General features: G+C 45.5%; 1 protein-coding gene across 3 annotated transcripts in view; it reads left to right on the top strand.

Annotated features, from left to right (window-relative positions):
- The window catches only part of ST3GAL1 (ST3 beta-galactoside alpha-2,3-sialyltransferase 1), a 123,960-nt gene extending 120,009 nt beyond the window's left edge, over window positions 1-3,951 (top strand). For all 3 annotated transcript variants that reach the window (XM_067531617.1, XM_067531632.1, XM_067531623.1), the window contains exon 7: window positions 584-3,951. In XM_067531617.1, coding sequence (XP_067387718.1) covers window positions 584-757 — 174 coding nt within the window. In that variant the 3' untranslated portion in view covers window positions 758-3,951. The remainder of the gene's footprint in view (window positions 1-583) is intronic.
- Window positions 3,952-25,955: the final 22,004 nt, after the last annotated feature.

Raw genomic sequence — 25,955 nt, 5'->3', positions numbered from 1 at the left:
CCATGATTTTTCCGGGGACTGCAATAAGACTGATTGATCTTTCTTCTTCCCTGTTTTAAAGATAGACACTATATTTGCCTTTTACAATCATCCAGGACCTCCCCCAATCACCACGAGTTTTCAAAGATAATAGCTAATGGCTCTGCAATCACATCAGCCAACTCCCTGAGCACCCTTAGATGCATTACATCCGGCCCCATGGACTTGTGTGTGTCCAGCTTTTCTAAATAGTCCTGAATCTGTACTTTCACCACTGAGGGCTGCTCACCTCCTCCCCATTGTGTGTTGCCCAGTGCAGTAGTCTGGGAGCTGACCTAGTCTGCGAAAACAGAGGCAAAAGAAGCATTTCCTTAGATTGAAAGGTCTTTGGTGCAGGGACTGTCATTTTTTTTTCTGTTTGCACAGCACAACAGGGTCTGGGTCCATGATTGATGCTCTTAGGAGCTACCACAATGTCAGTAATAAATAAGAACATCATGGAAAAGGTTGAGAAACACCAGAGTTTCCTAAAAAATGTCAGTTAAGAACACACCAGGCAAAGTCTTCCGGGTTGTAACATTTTTATTTCTCTCTCTCTTGTTAGGTGGATGTATATGGTTTTGGAGCAGACAGCTATGGCAACTGGCATCACTACTGGGAAAACAACCCTTCTTCAGGGGCTTTTCGGCAAACCAGAGTCCACGATGGGGATTTTGAGTCCAATATAACTTTGACTCTTGCCTCTATTGACAAAATACATTTTTTCAAGGGCAGATGACCCTTACCAGAGGCATGGATTTGTGACTGCAATTTCCAGCACAGGGCAGTTACTGAAGTGTTTAAAGTGGCTTATCGAAGATGATCTTGGAGCTGACCATATTTGAATGCTTGACTCTGCAGCTGATGAAGTGTCTCACTGCTGTGGCGATCATTGACTGAAACTAGCATGCAGTATTGGTTCCATGCTGCACTTGATTTCCTTATTTGAGAATAGAGACATCAGGACCTAAGGATCAATGAAGGGGAATAAATGATGTGCCGAATCACAGGGGATGTATGGAATTGTTAAATTTTGAAAAGATCTGCCTCTTGCTGGTAGGGGAAACTAGGGGATCATTTTCTAGGAATTACTGTATGTGTTTGTGCTTTCATTGCAAAAGCGGGAATGTCCTGAAGAGGAGAGGTGAAAACAGCTTCCTGAATGTCACACTAACATGGCTGGCTGTGAATACTGTAGTAAGGATTACCTCAAAAGAACAAGTTCACTTATTCTGTTGTTGATCTTTTATTTAAACCTTCTTTTCTGTTCACTGTGTCATTTCTTGTTCTGTACTGAATTATGGGCAAGTGTGATGTACCTGACTTGCAAGGAGTAATGGCTGTTTTTCCAATGTATCAATCTGTATCTATAAGTTCTGGATCAAATCCTTCATCTCCAGTAACTGTGGCATCCTACGTAGCCATAATGAGAGAAAGGAAAACAAAATAAGATTGTGATTGAAAACTCCAGCAAAAACGGCCTTTTTTGCCACTGGTTTGTTTGGGCTTTTTAAAATATGATTTGATTTGATTTTTTGGTAGGTACTCTGAATGCTAATTTTTATTGATTCCATTCAAGGTAGAGAAGTGGACATTTTTTTCTTTCGGTGATTTACATGTGCCTTTTATATTTGTGCAATGGATGTAATTTTTTTTAAAGATGAAAATCCCAAAATTAAACTTTTTTATAGGGAAAACAAACAGTTAACCAAAGTTTAGCCTCCACATGGTATCATTTTGTATTCTAAACTAATAAGGACATCTCCTATATTCTACTTAACAAGAGAGAAAAACCAAGGGTAGTTTTTAAAGGTAACTTTTACCTTTAAAAAAAAAAAAAAAAGAAGAAAAAAACCCAAATATTCACAGGAAATTTTTTAGTCTATTTTTTACAACTTAGAAGACGATGTTTATTTAGAATGTATTTAAGTGAAAGTATCAGGCATAAGGATGTGAGCTATCAATGTATAGAGAGAACAGAACTGTATGGGCCTCTGCCAGGGCATATCCTATATGTACTGATTCTAGATCTCTAGGAGATTTGTGTCTTTAGACAAATGCATGATTACATCTATGCAGCAAGGAGTGAATAAGAAATGTTGTATTGGGGACTGTGTCTACACAGATTCTTCCTAAAATTCATTTGACCTTCATTTCTGTGGTTCATTGATATTTTAAACATAAGTTAAAGTATGAAATCGGGATGGGGATGAGGGGATTTGAGGACGGTAGCTCTTGCTTCACAATATCAAGAAGATGGGATTCAAGGAACCTATGGACCTTATCCAATGCCCAGGGAAGCCAGTGGCTGTCTTTCCACTGAACTTCAGTGGGCTTTGAATCAGACTCTGAAAGAGCTGCTGGTTTAATATTTTTCTTTTTCTTTTTTTTTTGCTCCCCATATATTGTGGTGGTTGAAATCTGTGGTAATTAAACACACACACACCCGCGTGCATGCACCAACTAGCTAAGAAATAGCCTGTTCATTCATAAGCCAGTTTGGTGTCAGTGTGTCCCATTGAACGAAGGCTATGTCAGTACCATAGGGGAAATCCTGTTCCCACTAAAGTCAATGGAGTTTTGCCACTGACTTCAATAAGGTGAGGATTTCACTCCTCCTTTTTTTCCCCATGTCTGCTTTTTATTAATGCGTGCGCATTCAAAGCCGAAATGTACAATGTCCTGGCAAGATCAGTCTGAATCTCCCTACTTATGGCCTCAACTCTCCAGCCACTTGCCAATGTGAGTAACGTTACACACACAAGCGACCCCCACTGGATTCATAGAGCATGAAAGGCAAGCTTCACACACTTCATTTTCACAGCAGTTGCCAAGCTTTTCCATAACAGGACGCATCCCACTCCTATCCCCCATGCAGGACTTTCCATCCACTTATCCATGACACCCTCCCTTTAGCAATATGGGGAGGGCAGAGTTCTCAAAACCTGACCCCTGTTAGTAACCCCGATGTTGAGGGCCGCTGTTTGGAAAGGGTGGCCAAGAGAACCACTCCCATGTATGTTTCCATGCCAAGGGCCTGACTCTGGCAGCTGTGGCAAAACTTATTTTATCTTCTAAAATCACTTTGTAGAAGAATGACCAATATCCACCTGAATCACATTTTTATATGACCACTTTTGAATTATTATTATTATAATGACGTGTTCCCAGTCAGGTGACAAAGTAACCCGTTTCACTCCAAATAGTTGATTTAAAAAAAATACTCTGAGCATTTTATTTAACAGCAATGCAATGATTTCAGCTGATGGCTTGGTGGCTGGGTTTTGCAGAAGCTTATACAACTTGAACATGATCTTTGAATTTCTTTTGTAAATGAGAAGTTTGCCGATAAATTCCCTGTATATTTAAATTGTTTATGGGGGAGATTTTTAAAGGTACTCATGGCAGTTCGGCACCCAACTGCCATTGGCTCGTAAAAGGCAGTTTCGGGTCAAATACTAATTGAAAATTAATGGGATCTGGTCATCTAACTTCAAGTTTGCTCTGTTCATCGAACTGGTTTCCAAGTGAAGCGGCACCAACAGAGGAGACTGGAGAATACCATTCCCAGTGCCAGTGTTTGCAAACTGCCTTCCTGTTAGAAATTAAGAGCTGTCTCTATTTAAAAAAAAAGCTATACCATTAAATCATGTGTCAAAGTTTCATAATCTTAAACTGCATTTGCTACCAATGCAAAATCCTCGGAGCACTCTTGACTGTGTGATTTGTTTTTAACCAAACTGAATTTCTTGAGCACTTTTTTCTTCTGTCTCCAGATGCTTCTTCCTATTTCTCTTCCTCGGAGCCCATTGATTATTATACTCAGTCTCTGTCTGATTGAAGGGCATCTGGATCACTCGTACTTCGACATTTTATTTATGGTTGAAGTTTTCAATTCAGTATGAATCAAAATAAATTTTTTATTATAATCAATCAGGTTGTCAGACATGTCTCTATCTGTGCACCCTCGACTGCGCTCTATGAGGGTGACATTGTTATGAATTCCCCAGGGTCCTCTCCTGTGATGGTCACTGTAACTGGGTCTTATTCTGTCCACGTTGCCTTCCTTCCCCCACTCACCAAAACCATCACAACTCATGCCCACAGATTACTCTCCCCGTCTGGGGCTGGTTTAACATAAAATATCAGTTTCACTCATAGTTAGAATCCCTCTGCATTCTCCAGACTCAGCAATCCATTCCACCCCGTATGGCTGCCTGATTCTCTTGTAAGGGTTTGCTCCAGCCTCTTGCTTCCGGTCGCTCCAGGCCTTTCCCTTTGGCTAGCCGGGAGAGCTTCTTCCCTAGCCTTCTCTGGATCTCATGCAGAAGCACCCCTACAGGCAATTGTGTGTTCCCAACACCTTTGTATCAGGCTCCAGATCGCTCTGGCTCCAAAGTCTCCTTAGCAAACCCGCCCCCCCCCCCCACAGGAAGCCCGGCCCTTGGGCTACCATCATATGGAGCATGTCTCTCGGTATGCCAGGGAGACTCCTGTTTATAGCCAGAACATGCCTGACCCCCTTTTTCATAATGTTATCTCCTGCAGGCTGGGGGGGCCAGGCCGAACCTGGCCTGTGCTCCAGGTCACCCCACTTACTGAGGTTTGGAGGGGGTGCGCGTAGGAGCTCCGGGGTCAGGCTGCTGGTGTGTAGTGGGAGGTGCCTAAGAGGGGAAAGGAGGGTCAGGCAAGGGGTGAGGCAAACCTTCCTGAAATCAGTTTGAAACTATTGGTCGGGATGGCTACCATCACATGATTCCTAGTCACCTGACCCAACCCATCACCTGGCATGCGGCTAGCTAGACAGAGCCTGAGCCCAACTCTTCTTAAGGGCCAGTCCACCTGTGACTGGTGCCTATGGTGGGAGGCGCTGGCAGGGCTGGCCTTTTGAACCCATTCAGACTCTTCTTCAGCACAGGTCTTCTTTACACAGGTCTGCCCACAAAGAATTCCTTCCTGGGGAACTGAGGTACTAAACCTGCAGCCTATTGCTCCTGAAGGATTGGGAACTTTTCAGTGAAACATCTAAACGTGGCAGAGCTGGGAAGAAGGGGCGTTTATAAGATCTGGTGTCCCGAGAGGAGAAGGAATTGTTTGGGCTCAGTTTTTATTTGGGTTGGTCTTTTTCAGCTGTGGGAAGCAAGGAGCAGCTGCTACGGCTTTGCTGTTGGTATGACCGTGACTTTAATTTTTGGCTCTCTCATACAGCCAAGGGCAGCTGGCTGTTCTGTTTGGGGGACACGCTTATTTCTAAACCAGGATAAATGCCATTTTCAACTGGGTAAATGATGGGTGGGAATGGGACTTCAAAACAGAATGTGTGTGCGTGTGTGTGCGTGCGTGTGCATGTGCAAAGCAAGCGGAAGTTTGGCTCTGTGAGCACATATGTACACACACAGGCAAAGTAGAAATTTTGCCTGGATGAATGGGGTGTCCATCTCTGAAGAGAATCACAGAATTATAGAAATGTTGGGCTGGAAGGGCCTGCAAGTCCAGCCCCTGCGCTGAGGCAGGACTAAGCAAACCTAGACCATCCGGGACAGTTGTTTGTTCAACCTATTCTTAAAAAAATACCAACAATGGGGTTTCCACAACCTCCCTGGGAAGCCTATTTATGTGTTTAACTAGCCTTATCGTTAGAAAGTTTTTCCTAATCTCTCGTTTAAAGTTCCCTTGCTGCAGATTAAGCCCATTACTTCTTATCCTAGCTTCAGTGGACATGGAGAACACTTGATGACCGTACTCTTTATATCAGCCTTTAACATACTTGAAGACTATCTGGTTTGCCTCCCTCGGTCTTCTTTTCTCAAGAGTAAACATGCCCAGCTTTTTAACCTTTCCTCACAGAGCAGGTTTTCCAAACCTTTTAGCATTTTTGTTGTTCTTCTCGGTCCATATCTTTCTTCAGGTGTCATGCTCAAAACTGGACACAGTATCACAGCTGGGGTCTCACCAATGCCAGAGCGAGCAGGACAATTACCTCCCAGTCTTCCATACCACACTTCTGTTAATACACCCCAGCCTTTTTTTGCAGTTGCATCACATTACTGACTCATATGCAATTTGTGATCTGCTCTAACCCCCTACACTAACCCTTTTCAAGAGTACTACCACCTAGCCAGCTATTCCCCATTTTGTAGCTGTGCATTTGATTTTTCCTTCTTAAGTGAAGTCATTTGCATTTTGTCTTCACTGAATTTCATCTTGTTAATTTCAGCCCAATTCTCAAGTTGTCGAGGTCATTTTTCATTCTACTCCTGTCCTCCAAAGTGCTTGCAACCCCTCCCAGCTTGGTGTCACCCACAGATTGTATAAGCGTACACTCCACGCCACTATCCAAGACATTAATGAAAATACTGAATTGTAACTGACCCCTGTGGGCCCCCACTAGATATGGCCTCGCAGTGTAACAGCGACCCATTGGTAACTACTCTTTCAACTGGTTGTGCATACATTATATAGTAATTTCTTCTAGCCCACGCTGCTTAGTTTGCTTATGAGAACATCATGGGGTCTATGTCCAAAGCCTTATGTAAAATCAAGCCCTATCACATCTACAGATTCCCCCTATCCACCAGGCTTGTAACCTAGTGGGCATATGGGGAACAAGAGCACAGCAGCTTGAGTATGACAGCCCCACCTTTAGTTGGACGGTAGGATGATTTTTTCCAAGGAAGGAGGGACAAGGCAGGCCCTGAATAGCTCTTTCTTTCAGAGAAGATGAGTGAGGGCCCCAGGGCAAGAGGAGGAGCAGTTGTGAGGGCCTGCTAGGATAGCAGGGGCAACTGCAGCAACCCACACAGGAGTCCCTGCAAAGACTTAGGGTCCAGTTCAAACTGATCTGGGTGGTGGTGGGGAAAATAAGGTGTCCGACCTGCTTTAAGTTATTGGGAGGGTGAGCAGGTTAATGCGTTGACTGGGTAAGTGGAGGGATGGGCCCGCTATTGTGGGGAATTTTCCTGGCTTCTATACGACCCCAGTGGAATCAGATCACGAAAGGCTCTGAGTCCCTGCCCCAACTCCCCAGTGCCCGCCTGACCGCGTGGACTCCTCTTCCACTCTCCCGTGCGGCAGAGTCCTCGTGACCCCAATGAAGCTGGGCCCAGGCTCCCTGGGGCTTTTTAGTGCCCGGTCTCATCCTGCGTCACGCAGGACAGGGGTTAGGGTGTCCCCATGCCGAAGTATTTTCTCCTCACCAGCTGCTTCCCTGACCCAGTGAGGGCTGCACTGCATTTACACCACATACAATTTCCCAAACAGCAACGGTAAACGAATAAGGGACAAACAGGAAAAAGTTATAAGATCCAGAAACTCCACACAATGGGCACGAGGACCCTGCAACCACTCATCTCCGAGACTCAAGACAATTCGCAGGCTGTGCCTTACACGTCCCAGGCCTCCTTTCATGGCCCTGGCTGCGCTGTGGTGAGACTGCAGGTAACACACCTGCTCTGGGGGCGGCCACACACCCTCAGCCGCTAGGTGGCAGGACTCGTCTCCCCAGTATCAGCCCTCCTGTAAGGGTTGCATCCCCCCCTCCATGTCTGACCTTGAAGGCCATCTTGTCTGGCATCCCTGCACTGGGCCCTCTCTGACCAGGGCCCCCCCTTGCTCTCTCCAGCCGTTGTGGCTGGAATCTGAGCAGAGGCTGAATTCCCTCCTTTATCAAAAACAATTCTTTCAGTTTGGGTATCGGATGGGGGGGGGGGGGGTGCTCTGGAAGATTGCCCAAAAATTCTGTCCGTCAATGTTAATGAAAAGCAGTTACAGCTCTGTCGTAGCATGTCCTGGGAATTACTTACTGGACAGAGCATGGGAGATCAGGGCTGAAACCAAGTCATGTGCACCACAAAGAGCTGCTGGGAACTGCGGAGCAGCAACAAGTAGTGCTGATCTGAGCTGAGGCAACCTTACCCTGCCTCAGCTGTGCCTGTCATGGGACTGGATTTACAGTGATCCACATGCAACCTTTCAGCCCCTAACACTGTTCCCTGTTAGTGGATAGCTTTTCAAATCTAAATTCAGTAAGGGCTGGATCAAAACTCATTGAAAGATACTCAGTGACTTCAGAGGATTTCAGATCAGGCCCTACTAGTTCATGAAAAATGAAGGCTTATATTCAAATCATCTTTACCCAGTCATGATCTGCGGGTGGGTGCAATTGGGGGGGGGGGGAGGTCTGGAGCCTGTTGCGGTTTCCATGAGTGTATTTCCTTTCCTAAAATCTGCTTTCTTAATACTCTTTGCTAGCCTCAAGAGTTCTTTTAGTTTCCTTATGGCTGTTTGCATTTAATAGTCTTTTTTGTTGTTGTTGTTTAAGGCGCAAGAAGGGCACAGCCGGTCAGATACAAATTTAATCCAAAAGCAAAATCCTGTCCACTGAAATTCATCCAAGCAGACTGCTTAATGATAGGAAGCTGCGGCTGGTACAACAATGCAGCTGCAATTCATTTATGATCAAACAGGGCAATTCAGCACGCTTTTCTACTGGACTTAGACAGTGGTCTGCCAGTTACTGTTAGAGTCAATCTTCAGCCTGCCCTTCAGAAGGCCATGTCCCTGAGAGCAAACTGACACTTGCTTATCCATCCAGCACGTGGTCTAATCAATGCTGCATCAGTGATGTGCTGACCACGATTGGCTGATATGGCTTCACCCACATTAAACCTGCTGAAAATATGAGCTACAGGTTAGTGTGACACCCTGGGGAGAAACACTGTGGGTATCACAGTCATGTGAAGAGCCAACGCCTGGTTCCCAACGTGGGCCAAGCAATTGGCTGTTCAGAGTTGTTCCACGAGGACGGAGATATGGGACCTGCCCTCAGTTGCCTGTGGAATAAGTCTAACCTCAGTGGTTGTTGTATGCTTTCTCCCTACCCCCGTGCGATGGGATGCAGAACATCAGTTGGAGAGAGAGGCGAATCAGGCCCTGTATGACCATCTTTGCCCTCATGCCAGTTCTGGGATGCACTTTGGACCTTCTTCCTTGGAATCTATGCTGGCGTTGCCTGCTGTTAAATGGCATGAAGCTAGAAAGTTGTACAGAAGCCTGTGCACCCAAGTATTGTGGGAACAGCTCTTTCCCCAATCCCTATGGGTTCCTCTCTGCCATTTCCCCAAAGCTCTGCTGGTGCAGACTGGCAGAGGGCAGCCTGCTCTTGAAACCCTCCTGCTATTTTATGTCGACTCACAGGCAGAACTGCACTGTGGAGCTACAAATCTGTCTGAAATGATGGTGCTGGTAAGGTACTTTGCATAAAATTACAAGCAAGTGACTCATGGGACCAGCAAGAAATGCAGCAGCAACTACAACCAAGAAACCTAGACAGACAGATCGATTAGACTAGCCAGATGAAGGATTCTGTTTATTTGGAAAAACACAACATTCATATGGGAACAATATAGATTTCTCTTCCTAGCATGAATTTCTCTCATATGCAAAGTAGCAATTAACATGACAAATTACAAGGAAAGGGAGTCCCTCAACACCTTTAAAAATGCGGCTGCTATTTGTCTTTCATACAGACTTGCAGGGAGCAGGAAAGCTCAGATCATTTTGTTATCATCACACAATGTGAATTAGTCCAGTGATGCTAGGTACTTCTTTGATGGGTGACCCATTGAGTTTCTTCTTAACATTCTTCTACAGAAGACAGAGCAGACTGGCCTGTGTAAGGTCTGAGGTCTTGGTTTCTTTTGGCTAAGTGTAGGCCTTGTTCTTGGGCTAAACAGAAGCAACCATAGTGACAGCAGCTATAAACTAAGTAGCATGTAGTCACATCTTCACATTCCTGAAATTACATCAAGACAATGTAATATCAGGTTGTTAAGAAGGTGATACTGTCCTCATAGTACCTACAGATACTGTCCTAATAGTACCTACAGTACTACAGGTAGTACCTACCTAAAGAAACAGATCTTAAGATGCTTAAAGAAAACCTTTTTAATAGCATTCTGTATGAAAAGGAATCACGTATCAACAGTTGTGATGTGGGTATTTCTGATACCCAATTCTCTATTGTTTATCTGAAAGATTTCTGTCTGGTTCTTTAATTGTTTCTGTCTGTTGCATATCTAAGTGTGCACTATTGAAATCAATGAAGGTGGTGGGATATGATTGGTTAAAGGACTGTTTCATAATGGGCCAGGATTGGTGTTTTGTAGTATTTTAGTTTAAAATGATTGTTTAAGGTACAGCTAAGCAGGACCCAAGTTTTAACTGTATAAACTAAGGTCCAAAAGGAAGTTCTTGCATTGGAACCCAACTCCAGAACACAGCCCAAGAAGACCAGAGCTGCCAGACCTTAACACTCCCACCAACCATACTGCACAGAAGCTGGGATTCCCAGATGATCTAATCCTGATTGGCCACCAGCAGAGGTTTGTCTGCCTTATTGGGAATGGTGAGCATTGTATGCTTAGCGTGTGTATTCTCTTTTGGTAATTGTTAATAAATAGAGAATAAGGATATCACTGTGTAAGGCTCCTTCATTGTTAAAAGATCCTGCAAACCCATAGTAGTATACACCCGGAGTCCTACAAATTTGGGAAAGGGTGTGGGTACTTATATTAACCAGGTTAGTTTCACCCGGAGCCCTACGGCCTGGGAATGGGTGACCCTGAGCCCTATAGTGTGAATTGGGTAAGGGTAGGTGCCTTTCTCCTGGAGCCCTATGGATTGGGAAAGGATGGGGGTGCCTAAATTAACCGGATTACGCCTTGAGCCCTACAGATTGGGAAAAGGAGGGGTGCCCTAGTGTGTGGGTAACAGATTTACCCTGCCCTGATCTTAGAGCAGGGGAATGGGAGTTGGATTCCTGGCCTTTAGTCCCAGCTCCACCTGTGACTCTGTGACTGTGGGCAAGACACTTCACCTCTCTAGGACTTAGTTCCTTAGCTACAAAATGGGGATGATAATACGGAGCTACTCATGGGGTGGGAAGTTAGCAATGATGGGCCCTCTTTGGGAGGGATTCAATGGCTGGGCATGGGACAGAAAAATAATGGGCAGCCCAGGATCAGGGGGACAAATTAATATCTGCGAAAGAGCTCTGTGATACCAAACGCACTGGTGCATAACCAGTGCTCAGTTCCTGAAAAAGCAGCATGGAGGGCTGATATCATGAGTGACTCCTCTGTGCCTAGGAAATGCCAGCAGTGAACGCAGCTGCCAGGATAAATCCTGCGATGTCAGACATTGCCAAAACCTAATGCCACGCACCAGGATTTTATTCAGCCTACAGCTATGGGCCAGTCCCATGAAAAGCTCCCCTGGGCTGGAACAGCAGAGATATTCCCTCCTACGGAGGAAGCAACCAACAACGAGAACTGGGAGGGAAGGGGTTTGCCTTAGCATGCCAGCAAGTAATTTCTCATGAGACCTCATTTCAAATTCCTGCCCTTATTATTTGGAGCTAGGCTGTGGCTTGAGGTCAAGACTGAAGTGCAGGTTGGAGTGCATAAACGTGCAGTGCCCCAGGAGCAGCCCTGGGAGGCGTCCTGACTCCGACACCTCGCTGGGGGTGCATCCTGACTAGGGAAAAAGCTGGGTTCCTACCACGGGTGGCCTCCACCTGGTAACTAAATCCTAGAGAAGACAAGGCAGTTTGCACACATGAGCAGGATGGGGTGAACACTAGAGGGGAGCCTAGACTGCTCCCTTTCCCTAGTAAAGCCAAGAGCCCTGCCACAATTCCTGCCCAGCCCCCAGAAGGCAGGGATGATCTGCTGGCCTGTAGCAGCAGCAGATTCCTATTGTCCCTGGACTGGCTCACAGACTGGCCAGCTCGCTGGGAGAATGAGGAGTGGAGCCAACCCTCTGCCTGTTCTCCCACCTTGTTCAGGAAGGGAGACAGCTGGTGATTAGCTCCACTTACTTCTCTGTGCAGCCCATAGAGGAGTGGAAGGAGGCCATTTATGTAGGCCAAGCTGCAATCCCTCCATTCTGCAGAGTGTGTATCTCAACAGCCCGGGATGTGGACAGGGGAGGGAATGCTGCGGATTTAATCTGCCACAGCACCAGGATTAAAATCCAATGGCCTGTTGGTGCCCACATGTCCAATCTCTTTAGAAACTGCTTGAAAAACTCTTCAGCTGAGTGTGCGGCAGGAGGGTCTCTGTGAAAACTGAGGGGGAAGGGGAGCAACAACATTCTATAAAATGACAATCAGTGACTAAGAAACAGCCAACTTTGTTCTAGAGAGAACTGTCTCCAGTAACCGTGACGACAATCCTCCTGTCCTGTAGGTGGGCACAGTTCCTACTGGATCTGGTGGGAGATATGCATGGGAAAGAAAGGGCACCCCTGGGTGCTTAAACTGCCAAATTGAGATTAACGACTTGCTGCATAGGCTTCTGAAATGCAGCCACCTCTGGGGTTAAGCACTGCAGCTGTCTGAACAGCTCCCAGCTGCACCACAGGGTGTGTTAGGAGAGGAAGTGAAAATGAATACTGCACCAGATTGAAAAGACAGGGGCCATTTTGATTTCAGGCTGGCAGAATGTAAATATCCAAACGTGAATTTGCCCAGTACACTGGTGTTATTGCTCCCTCTGGTCCAAAGCCTGCCCCAGGATTTTTGATGACCACGATCTCCAGTTTCACGTGTTGTCCATAAACCCCACCTCCAAGAGCAACAGCATTCCCCATCGCCTCTCTGGGTCATTCATTGGTTCAGTAGAGTTTCAAGGGAAAGAGCATCTGAATCACTAACCCTGAAGCCTGCCATGCCTTCGCATTCCTGAGAGGTTTCCTAGCCAAGTGCTGCATACGCCTCACTCTTATTTATCTCTTAATCAGTGTTCTGGGTGCCCATGCTATTGTAATGATGGTCACAGACCCATCTCTCCAGTGGTTACTGCCAACGCTTCCAGGGCAAGGTTGCCCTAACTTTCCCCCCCCCAGACTGGCGTTCCGAGGCTGATCCTTGAAATCTGGTAGAGCCAAACAGTTGTATCCTTAGAATAGTTGTTTTGCACTGGCCACAGCTCCTCTCTCCATCAGGGGTTAAGCACCTGTTACGTTTTGCCTTTGTTATTGCTGAGGAGACGGCGCACTGCTGTGCAAAACCAAAACTAAACACGGGATCACTGAGAAAGTCAAAACACCACAGACTGGCACCCCGCTCCCTCCCCCTTAACACAACTCTGTGTCTGGCTCAGGTCTTTCCATAGCACCTAAATACCAGCTCAGCACCACCAGAGGTTATTGTAATCACAGGAAAACAGATGCTCCATTTCATGTGCTAGCACTATGTCCAGCCCCAGCACACCCCAGCCTCTCAGTCACTCCCCTGTCATCCCTGCCCGGAAAAGAGACGAGGCTTGCAATATGCCTTGAAGCTTGTCTAGGGCTAGATTTCTCTTTAACCTTGGCTAAGAGGCAGCGCATAGGAGAACTATCCCAGGTGCAGTGCAGAGACGGAATCATGCCTTAGAGAAGCACAAATCTTGCCCTCCCCTCTCCTTGCTTCTAGGAAGTAGAAATTTGCTGCTGGTCCCTATCAGCAGCCAATGATTCCTCTTCCTGCACCAGCTTAGTTATGCTGTACAGCGCATTGTAGGGGCAAAGGCAGAACCAAGGACCCATTCGCTCCCTGCTCAGGGAAAGGAGGAGGAGTGAACACACTGTGCCCGCTTACCTCTGCTGTCCAGACCCAAGATTCAGGAGGCCAAGCAAAAGGGTCTTGTTCCCTCTTCGGGTCTGTCTACACAGGAGTTGGAAGGTGCAAATTCCAGCTCGAGGAGACATACTAGTGCATCTCTGACTGAGCAAACACTAGAAGTGTAGCCATGGAGAGACAAGGAATGGGAGGGGCTAGCCACCCCAAATATGTGTCTGTAGTCTAGGACTGGATTGTAAATGGGGTGGCAAGCCCCAGGTGTCACCATGGCTACACTTCTAATTTTGGCACACTAGCTCAATCAGAGCTAGTACAGGTATGTCTGCTAAAGTTGGAATGTGCACCTTCCAACTCCAGTGCAGACAGACCCTTACACTCGGTGCACTGTGCGGTCCAAGAAACAATCGAGTCTATAGGTTAGCCTCCGCTCAGTCTCTGGAACATTGGTGAGGCCTCATTTGGAGTATTGTGTCCAGTTTTGGTCCCCCCACTATAGAAAGGATGTGAACAAATTGGAGTGAATCCAGTGGAGGGCATGAAAATGATAGGGGGTTGGAGCATATGACTTATTAGGCTAAGGGAACTGGGCTTATTTAGTCTGCAGAAGAGAAGAGTGAGGGAAGATTTGATAGTGGCCTTCAACTACCTGAAGGGGGTTCCAGGGAGGAAGGAGCTAGGCTGTTCTCAGTGGTGGCAGATGACAGAACAAGAAGCAATGGTCTCAAGTTGCAGTGGACGAGGTCTAGGTTGGATATTAGGAAAAACTTTTTCACTAGGATGATGGGAAGCACTGGAATATGTTACCTAGGGAGGTAGTGTGGAGGAATGGAATCTCCATCCTTAGAGGTCTTTAAGGCCCGTCTTAATAAAATCCTGGCTTGGATAATTTAGTTGGAGATGGTCCTGCTTTGGGCAGGGAGTTGGACTAGATGACCTCCTGAGGTCTCTTCCACCCCTAATCTTCTATGATTGTGCCAGTCTTACACACACTGAGTAGTGCCCTACTCCACACATAAGCCCTTAGGAATCCAGTAAGAATATATTTGGTTTGAGGTGAGGGTCAAAGTAAGGGATTCTACAAGGACAATGGAGGCAGTTTAACATCTACTTAGCAATCAGGTCCCAGTCCATGGTGTGATGTGTTGGAGTAGGCCCACAGGATCCTGCCACACCCCTCGCAGGAAAGGAGCAGTGGAACTAAGTCCTCCAAGTTGCCTAGAGGGACTGTGAAGTGCTAGCCAATCAGAGAGGCTTCAGAGAGCAGCCAATCAGGGCTGAGGAGAGCCATATAAAAGGAACTGCAGTGGCCCAGGTAGTCAATGCCATCCTGGTGCCAGAAAAGTACAGGTGGTGCTCTTGGTTGAATAAGGGGATGTATAGCACTGTGGACAGCTCAATGCTGGTAAGGACTGGGTGACGCAATGAAGAACTTCTTGCTGGCTGCTGGGCCTGAACATAAAAAAAACCCTGAGGTAAGGGTAATGCTTTGGTGAAGGTTGGGGCTGGGGGGAAGAAGCCCAGGGAATTGAAAGCTGTTTTGTTAAAGAGACAGGTTGGTATATGGCTGCTCTTCTTAGGGATCCTGAGGTGGGAGTAGTGGGTGGGCTTTGGTTCCTCCTATAGGCCACTGGAGAAATGGCCTATAATCAGACAGTGATAAATTCCTGAAGGGGAGTTGAACTATGGAGACCCAGCTGGAGAGCTAGGGCCCGAACAGACCAAGTGGGTGAAACTATTGCTGTCAGGGAGGAATCCTGAAACCAGGGTTGGTACTGTTTAAAGACTGCAGACACACCTGACCAGAAGGAGTGCTTGTGAGGGGTGGGTGCAATGCTGTTACGTATGGTAATACAAATATGTAGTAATGGCAGTAGATACAGACTCTATTCCTGAACACTTCCTTGAAGTTAAACAGGTCTATTAAATCACTAGTGCAAGTTCAATTTCTGTCACTGTAGGAGTTGGACTTAATGTTGTAAGTACCGATTCCAGCAGCAACAGAGATGATCAATGACTGTCTCAGTTTTTGCTGCTTCCTCAACCTTTGCCTGATTTAATGCACTTGCTCAATATGTCCATCTCTGGAGAGGAGCACTTTCCTGCTAAGAGTCAACGGACCAAATCTTCAGCTGCTGGAGATAACAGTAGCTCCACTGAAGACAAAGGAAAAAAAAATCCCTCCTGTGACACGGGGGAGGGGCAGTAAGTGGCTGCTACTCTATCCCAGATCCAGCCGTCTCTTCTGATCGGTATTTGGGGAGATGATGCCCAGGAGCCACTCCTCCCTGCCCACAAAGAGGCGCATGTGAGGTGCAGCCAGGCTCTATCCCCAGCACCCAGAGATACATCCAGGCAGCCCCAGCAATGCTATGCAGGAAGCCTGACTCCTCCGAACTCTTCTGTGTGGCTGCATTAGCCTAGAGTTGTCATTGAGAAAGGAGCTAGGGTTAGAGGAGGTGGCTGGAAGTTTTCCATCAAAAGAGGTTAGCTTTTTAACACAGCTGGGTTTTCAACTAAACAAACCATTTCATGAAAAGTGTCCCTTTCTGAGGAAAGCTTCAATTTTATTTAGCTGGTTATTTTTTGAAAGTCCACAGGTCCAAAGACCAAAATGTTTCCACCAAAAACCTGTAATATTTTGATTTGAAATGCTACTTGTGGAAGTTGTGCTTAAGTGGCCTCATCCTCCCCAGCTGGACTACATCTCCCATGATGCACCATGGCCAGGGACTCCCATGATCCTTCAAGGGAGATGTAATCCAACCAGGGAGCTTGCCCTGTGGAGGAGACTGGGTCCAGGAGGTGCCCAAAGTGAATCTCCCCTGAGGCACTGCAGCAGCATTGTAAATCTACATAGTTTTGGCCAAAACTGGGGGGAAAAAAATTGGTATTTGAATTTTCACTGAAAAAAAAAATCAAATTTTTCATGGGAAACTTAGAAATGTTTGGTTTTTTTGTGGTCACAATTTCCCCATGGATCCTCTCCTGCATTTTTTTTTACTAGCTTTAGTTGTAGGTGCAGACAGGAGGGGACAAACCCTGAGATGATTCATTTGCCTTTTGGTTTGAAACTGTTGCTCTGGCCCCCTTTAACCACAGAAGTGAAAGATTAATAGGCCTATTAGTCCATTTCCAGGCCTGTAGGATTTCAGAGGTACCGAGAGCCCACAATTCCAGTTGCTGTGAATGGGGCTGACAGGGGCATAGCACTCTAAAAATCAAGTCCCAAGTGACTTGTCCAGAGTTACAGGAAGATTTTGACAGAACCTGGAATTGAATCCACCCTGGGCTGGAAAAGACAGACTATGTCTTAACCACAAGATCATAACTTTCATCTTCAGAACAAGCTGTTGTATTCTCTTAACATTAGACTTACAGTCCTTATGTAAAAGTCACGTAGCAACACAGTTTTAAATAGTTCTGAAATTTCTACAGTAAAGCTACTAAAAGACCTTTTTTCTGTCAAGTTTTTTATTTGGCCACCAGAGGGTGCTGAACTTCTAATCTTGTTAGTTTGTCTCCTGCCGTCTAAGTACATGTCACTCTCCCATACCAACATAGAATCATATAAATGTAGGACAGGAGGGAACTTTGAGAGGTCATCTAGTCCAGCCCCCACTTGCTCTGAGGCAGGACCAAGTAAACCTAGACCATCCTTGACAGATCTTTGTGTACCTGTTCATAAAACAGTGACAGGGATTCCACAGCCTCCTTTGGTAACCTATTCCAGTGCTGAACTGTCCTTGTAGCTAGAAAGTTTTTCCTAACAGCTTTTTCCCTTGCTGCTGATTACTCTTCTCCTACCCTCAGTGGACATGGAGAATGTGTCACAGCTGCATGGGAAACCAAGAAAGCTGCACATTAAGGACGAGAAGCATCTTCATTTCTTATTCCAAGCCTCTTCGCAGTTCTCCCCTATGTGATGTTACTGCTGCTGCATCTCCTTCACAAGCTAGGACCTTTGGAATTTAATGCACAGATCTGCCTGGTCTTTTGGTCCCTGTATTGAGAATACAGCCACCTGCAACACTGGGTTAGAGCTAGCTGCCCATAAAGCGGCTGGGGGAGGTACAGTGTGGGAGCAGGGCAGGAGATAAATTCAGGAATTCTCCAGAAGGGTAATAGGTTCTAGAGAACCTAAACTAAAATGTACAGAATGCAACAGACCTTCCTACAGATGCTTTGAATATGAGCAAGGATGTTCTCCTCATTCTAGATTTTCACATGCTGGTTTAAAAATCCCAAGATGGTTCTCCTCCTCCATTTAATTCTACTGGCCTTTCCTTTGAGTCTGACTCAACAGCTGAGAGCCACTGGGAGTGATTCTTCCTTCCAGCTGGATCTTGTACGCACCCACAATGTGTATTTGGCCCTGGCTTCCTACTCCCTGCCATGCTCCCAGCCCTCGCATGCTGAGGCAGATGTGAGTGAATAAGAGGAGGAGGCATGAGAGGTCCCTGTGCTGGGCAGAAAGTTTGGTTCTAGTTGGTCATTTCTATCCTATTGCATAATGCCACCAGTGCGCAGAGCGCTGTTCAAACTCACATAGTTCTTCTCCTCACATTGACAAGCTGCTGGCCTTTTTCCCAAACTCACTCTGGTCATGACTTGGCCTTTTGGTATCATACAGTTGCATTATCTCCTTGTAGGGGAAGGCAGCATGGCTTTTTTGTTATGGCAAAGCTGTAAAATAGCGGTAATATTGTCCTGCTCATGTTAAGACTAGAGATTCTTGGATGCAAGCTGCCATATAAAGTCTGTCCAAGTCCTTGCACATGTTTGTTTCATGAGTCAGAGTCCAGCATGTCTTAAGTTCAATAATACCTTGGGGAGTGGGAAGACTTCTGTGCCTACTGGTTATGGTCCTAGACTGGAACTGAGGTGATCTGAGTTCAATTCTCCCTTCTACTACCATGTCCAGTGTACTCTTAGGGAAGTCCCTTAGAGCTAGAGTATGATTTAGAATACACAGCTGCTCAGGGGAGTAAGAATTGTGTAGTCCCAGGAAGCAGGAATACGTAGGTTTTGTGTACTCATTCCTGCCCCTGGAGAAGGTGGGCAGAGCCTTGACATGAGTGGATGTAATAGGTTGCCATAACTCTCAACCCTGTAGGGTAAGAGGGAAGCAGAAAGCAACTGTGCCTCAACGCGCTCTCTGTTACAGTGGTGATGGGCAGCACTGTAAAACCCTAAGATGGATGTTTCCACCCCACCTTGCTCAGGGCTGGGTCTAAGGGCACAAGCAAGGTCTTCCTTTTGCTCTCAATTCCCCATCCATAAACTGGGGATGCAAAATCGAGCTGGTTGGCATTTTGAATGAAAAACTTTTTTTTTCCTGTCAATTTTGTGATTGTTAAAAAAAAAAAAACCATTGTGGTCTCTTACACAAAAAGACAATTGAAAATGAGGTTTTTAGTTTTTAAAAAAAAAAAAAAAAAAATTTTTGATGGAAAAACATTTCTGGAAAATGTCCAGAAACTGGGTCCATTTTGAGCCTTGCGAAATGGAAACAACTTTGACATTTTTCATGAGTTTAAAAAAAAACAAAAAACTTTCACCCAGCTCTACTACTGACCTCTCTCCCGGGGATGCTGTGAGGAGAATCCACTGTTTGTAAGGGTCTCAGGCACAAGAGCGATAGGGGTCAGATGCATAGCCCTGTAACACACCCCCACTGAATCACACAATGCTCTGGTCACCCAAGGATTCTGTGGACAGATAATACTATTGTGACAACCTGGGCAATAGCTATATGATTTTTATGAATATGCTGCAGGTCTCTGTTTGGCTCTCATGGGTTACTTGCTGTGGCATTACAGTCAAAGGGGTTGCTAGAGGAACCAAGCAGAAAACGTAAAACAAGAACACAGATAAGAGTCTCGGAGGAACTAATGGAAAAGCTGGTTGTTTATTGCAGAATCCCCCTACCTGTCTGCACTCAGGCTAGAATGCAACCCCAAGATCCAGTCTGAGTGGTTCCACCCCAAGTAAGGTGCAGGAAGCCAGGCTTGTCAGCTAAGGCAGTGCCAGCTTTACATATTCTGCCACCCTAGACAAAATAAAAACGTGTGAGCCTCCCCTTCTCCCCCCTCCCGCCCTGGGGTGGAAAAATTTGAGTATTACACTCTCTGGTCTGAAACACAAACAATAGTCCTAAAACATTCAGTTTTACCATGAATCCATGACAGAGTAATATAATAAACCATCCTAAATCACTTGTTGGCTATTTTTGGTAAGAATTTTTTTACTGATTATGCAACTGACTCACCCGGCTTTTTTTGCTGTGAAGGCATGCAGGGCTTCCTTGAGGTGCAGCCCAGCTCCTAGCTGGGACCTGGGAGTGGGGAGGGGAGAAGTTGCTGGGTGGCTGCCCCAGGTTCTCTGGTCCCAGCTGGGAAGTCCCCCACAGCTGCCCCCCCCCCCCCCGGATGGGACCTGAGGGGCAGCCCACAGGGGTTTAATGTTTACTTAAATCATTAAACAGTAAGACTGCTGCTCACTATTTAAACACTTATTACATCCTAATTGTGACACGTTGTGTATTTTACGTGACATCACACTAGAATACAAGCAGGGGAGAATAATTCAATATTTAAAATAAGAATATGCTGCCGTTTACATTTTGCCACCCTAGGCAATTGCCTGCTTTGCCTATTGCTAAGGCCAGACCTGACCTAAGGGACTAAAAGGGGTCAAAGGGGTCTCCAGTGTGGTTAACCCTGTAGTTGTGACAGTGACATTATATACACACAGCATATCCTCTCCGCAATGGTAACTCTACTTTTGGTTGCCTGTTTCTTGTCTTCTGCATTACCATTTTTAAATGCATACTTTCTTCCTTTCCTTGTAATTAATTCCTCCTCAACCATTAATTCCAGCAATCTGAGCAGCAACAACGATCCTGGACATGTGGCTGAAATAATATTTGTTTGGTCAGGGATTTAAATGGCCTTCACCATGGCGGACTGAAGGGTCCTTTGATGCACAGAGGCCCTCACTAAGTAATAGCAGTAACTGCTTATTGGGCTACGCAGATGGATAGCTTGTAAGTTGTCTGTCTGCTCTCAATTATGGACCATCACTCAGACACTAAATGAGCAGTAAAAATGGGAAAAACAAATCAATTCTGTAAATTAACAACCTTACCGCAATGAAAACAGAAGCTCTGCTTAATTGGAAATGTGGAATTTTTAAGAGGTGTGAACTATTATTATTTATATTAGAGGGGCAGCGGGAGTCCTGGCCTGAGATCAGAGCTACACAAGAGGCAGTGTGGCCCCATAGAGCACTTGACTGACACTCAGAACACAAGGGTTTTATTCCTTGTTCTGCCACTGATCTGCTGGATGGCCATGGGCAAGTCATGTCACTGCTCTGTGCCTCAGTTTCCCCATCTGTACAATGGGTATAATGTTTTCATTAGAGCTGTTTGAAAAATTTCTCAACATTTACTTTATCTAAAACTTGTTTCATCCAAAATAAGCATTTTTCTATGGAAAAGTTCCATTTTCCTTTATAAAGGGCCTTGAGATCAACTAATAAGAGCTGAACGTTATTTTGGTTGTGCTAGATGCTGCGTGCTCACACAGTGAGAGATGGTGCCTGCCCCAAAAGCTTACAGGCTGGATAGAGCAGTCATATGAACAGTGGGGGGGGGGGGGAGAAGCAACCACATTCAGCAGATGGGGGAAAAGTACAAAATTATGCTACTGCAAAAGTCCAAACTACCACTGTTTGCCATTGTCTTACTGAGAGATAGTGGCCATTACTAGAGAACACTCTAGTGGTTTATTAGCACAGATAAACTTAGCAAGCTGCACTGCAAAGACCCTTAAAACTCCCCTAGCCCATCGGTACCGAGAGAACCTTGTTCTTACGTTTACAGAGGGCTTTGGGATGCATCCGCTTTTAGAACCAAGCTGGAGAAACCCCCAGTAACATACCTGGGTGTAATTCTTACCTGTGCCATTCGTTGTTGCAGAGACAGGATTCAGTACCTCCTAGGAGCTGTGGGTCAAAAACCAGCATACACACGAAGGGGAGATAACTGTCAAAGGTCCCACACAAAACCCCTCTCAATGTAGTTGTCCCCACACTGTCTATGCACAGCTGTTTGGTGTAAGAGGGGACCTTAATTCTGTCCCTCAACAAGGGACAGCATCCAAGAAACACAAATACCAGAACCTGCATGAAGTCTCAGTTCATAGGCCAGTACCCAAACCAGCCCAGAATACAGCATTAGACACTGAAGTGCACAGACATAAAGTGCACTGGAGCTTATTCTTGCCAAGGTCTCTTAATTTACTGTTTTCAGCAGAGAAAACAAGTCCATTGCATGATGCAGGTGAAGGTAGGGGGAGGAAGGCTGTGTACAACTGACTCTGGTGTTCCTTGGGAGTAGAACAACACATGGGGATGAGCTAACACAACACTGAGGATCGTGCCTGAGCCTGTCAAGGGTTCCATGACCTCCGTTCCTGTTGGCCTTAGGGGAAATTTGCCCCACTGAATGGTTTGTGGGATCAGAGCCAAAGAGAATCAGCAGCAGTCATATTTACAGAAAATGTATTGACTGGCCTGGCTTTTAAAACATCCTGGGCCAAATATATGCCTAGTACAAGCCTTGTGAAGACAGTCAAATTACACCAGGTATTTGGCTCCAGAAATGTAATGGCAAATCATTAAACAGACACACGTGTATCGAGCAGGGACCTACACTCCCCATGTGCCTCAAAGGGGGCTAAATGGCACTTGATGGAAGCCTAACCAAAGGACTGATGCTTTATAGAGTCGTAGGACTGGACGGGACCTTGAGAGGTCCAGTTCCCTGCACTCATGGCAGGAGTATTATCTAGACCATCTCTGACAGGTATTTGTCTAACCTGCTCTTTAAAATCTCCAGTGATGGAGATTTCACAACCTCTCCGGGCAATTTATTCCAGTGATTAACTACCCAGACAGTTAGGAAGATTTTTCTAACGTCCAGCCCAACCTACTCTGGCTGCAATTTTAAGCCCATTGCTTCTTGTCCTAGCCTCAAAGATTTTAACAAGAACAATTTTTCTTCCTCCTCCTAACAACCTTTTTATGTATTTGAAAACTGTTATGTCCCGTCCTCCCCTCCCCCCCAGTCTTCTCATCTCCAGACTAAACAAATCCAATTTTTTTTCAATCTTCCCTCATAGGTTATGTTTTCTAGACCTTTAATCATTTTTGTTGCTCTTCTCTGGACTTTCTCCAATTTTTCCATCTTTCCTGAAATGTGGTGTTCAAAACTGGCCACAATACTCCAGTTAAGACTTTAGTCCGCATGGAGTAGAGCAGAAGAATTACTACTTGTCTTGCTTACAACACTCCTGCTAATAAATCCCAGAACGATGGGTTTTTTGTTTGGTTTGGTTTTGTGGGGTTTTTTCCAACAGTATTACACTGACTTGTATTCAGCTTGTGATCCATTATGACCCCCACTCCCTTTCCACAGTACTCCTTCCAAGACAATGATTTCCCATTTTGTATGTGTGCAATTGATTGTTCCTTCCCAAAGGAAAGTGGAGTACTTTGCATTTGTCCTTATTGAATTCCATCCTATTCACTTCAGACCTTTTCTCCAGTTTGTCCAAACCATTTTGAATTTTAATCCTATCCTCCAAAGCACTTGCAACCTCTTCCAGCTTGGTATTGTCCACAAACTTTATAAGTATGTGCTCTATGCCATTATCTAAATCATTGATGAAGATATTGAATAGAACCAGACCCAGAACTGATGCCTGTGGGATCCCACTTTATATGTCCTTCCAGCTTGACTGTGAACCACTGATAACTACTCTAGGAACAGTTTTTCCAACCAGTTATGCATCCACCTTATAGTAGCTCCATCTAGGTTGTATTTCCCTAGTTTGTTTATGAGAAGGTCATGTGAGACAGTATCAAAAGCCTTACTGAAGTCAAGCTCTTTACTGCTTCCTCTATATCTGCAAGTCTTGTTACCCTGTCAAAGACAGCTATTAGGTTGGTTTGACATGATTTGTTCTTGACAAATCCATGCTGACTATCTTCTAGGTGTTTGCAAATTTATTGCTTCATTATTTCCTCTATTATCTTTCCGGGTGCTGAAGTTAACCTGACTGATCTGTAATTCCCAGGCTGTTGTTCCCTTTTTATAGACTGATACTATATTTGCCCTTTTCCAGTCCTCTGGAATCCCACCTGTCTTCCATGACTCCAGTCAGAATGGAGAAAAATCTACGTTCACACCTTTCACTGATGTATTTAAAGAGTAAAAAGGTGTGGAAAACAATTGGGTTTTTTCCCCTCACTTTCTCTCTTTAAAAAAAACAAAAAACCTTTTCCAGTGTTTGGAGGAGGAAGAAGTCAGGAACATAAGGAACCCACCCTGAAAATTCAAACTCCAAAATTTCAGTTTAATCACACAAAACAAAATGACAGTTGGGGGAGGGGAACTTCTGTGGGGATGTTTTGGGGATGTCTTTAAAAAAATTCAGCTGTAAAAAATCCCCCCCCTTTTTTTTTAAACTTCAGCTTCTACTCTCTTCAGGTTATTCTGCCATCAGCTTTGGCTTAGGATCCCTAGCTGGATCCCTAGCTAGATCTTGTGATTTACTATCACCTCCATAGTGAGTGCCTACTGGAGTATTGCATGGTTTCATGGGCTCCAACAGCACCATGCTCATGGACATATCATCACCCTGACAGAATTCCCCCTGGTATAGGCTGGCCGCTGCTCACCCCTTCCTCTAAACTGAGAGGATGTAGCAGGGGGTAACTGACTTCATAGACACAGGAGCAATGTTGGTAGCTCCAGCGCCTCAAACGTCTGTTCAGAAAAGAAGGTCTTTTTACCACAGCAACAGAAGAAGTGAATGGGTCTGACTGAGTAACAGAGAAATCCTTCTGATGGTAGCTGTGGTGTTGGGGATCTTTGGGCAGCCACAGCTTGTGGGAGTCAGACATCTCCAGGGGTCGCAAGAGGTTCTTGGATGGAGTGGCTAGGCCTGAAGACAAAAGTCCTCAAAACTTTCCCTTCCCGCGTACCATGACACCAGCAGGACGTGACACTTCAGTCACACCATCAAGTATGTGTCCACCTGAGAAATCAGCCCAACTGGATAATTTGCCCACCTCACTGATGATCTGGATAAATATAAAAAATGCAATTCCCCCCAAACAGGAGGAAATCAGTTTTAAAATAAGTTTCAGACCTGACACTAGATGTTTCTCTTGTATCACAAAGCCACCAGTGCTGTCCAGCCTAGTGGGCAGCCTCTGAGAAGGATAGACTCGAAGTTGGTAGAGGGCTGAAGTGGCTAAAATGTTGTTATGGGTCTTTTCCATGGTGAATGTCTGATTCATTTGGAACAAGCTTGCCCTGGCCAGGTGCTGGACGCAGATGACCTACTAACACTTTCCCATCCCCTACATCTGTGATTCAGAAGTAGCAGGAGCATTTTTATTTCTGTACCAGGATCAAGGTGCATTGGCACAACCATGGAGGGCCACTGCAAAGCATTTGCCTGAGCTCACAAGCACTAGACAGCCTGTGTCTCACCCTCCGAAGCAGGAGGGTTCACCAAGTTTGCTTGAAACCTATCAAGGAAAATCTAAAATAGGATAAGTTTAATTCTAACATAAGTCAGACACACTTGAACAGCAAGAATTCTAAGGGGCCATCTATTAGCAATAAGCTAAGAGAAAGCATTATAATATACACCGCATCTAATTCGGATACCCTGAGTAGCACCTTATTCCAAGTGTCCTGCCCCCGTTAGCTTCAATGGCACTATTTGGAGTCTTATGCTATTCAGCATAAGTAAGGCGTGACAGAGTGCTGAGGTCAACACTCTGTTCCCTGTAGCCTCAGTTTCCCCAGCGACTAGATTGAGGAAATAGGAAGGAATTAGCTAATCAGACAGGGAGGCTGGGTGAGTCAAGGAACTAATTGGCTCATCAGCTGACTAGCTTGATAAAAGGAAGGAAGTGTAGAGTGGGGGATAAGATTTGCTGTGCCCGGATTGAAGGCGATCTCTTTTCTTCCAATGGCCCTGATGAACAAGAGCTGAAGGTAATAGTCAGAGGGTTAGAGTAGTTGTATTGCACTGTACAGGTGTTGATGGAGGGGACTTGAATAAATTAGAGCAGTTGCTAAAAGAATAGTCTGAGCAGTTTGTGGTGCCAGAAGGCTGGAGTAGAGCATGCCCTACTACAAGGGGGTGGTCTTGTCCAGGATCTTGATTCCCCTGCATGTAGCGATTTGGAAAATGTTGTCGGAGGGAGCTGGTGACGATTCAGCATCCAG

Source organism: Emydura macquarii, unplaced genomic scaffold (genome assembly GCF_026122565.2).
Source record: "Emydura macquarii macquarii isolate MOO-44397 ecotype Brisbane River unplaced genomic scaffold, CSIRO-AGI_Emac_v2 contig_369, whole genome shotgun sequence".
Taxonomy (NCBI): Eukaryota; Metazoa; Chordata; order Testudines; family Chelidae; genus Emydura; species Emydura macquarii.
Note: the sequence above shows the minus strand (reverse complement) of the source record. Positions and strands in the feature narration are given on the sequence as shown.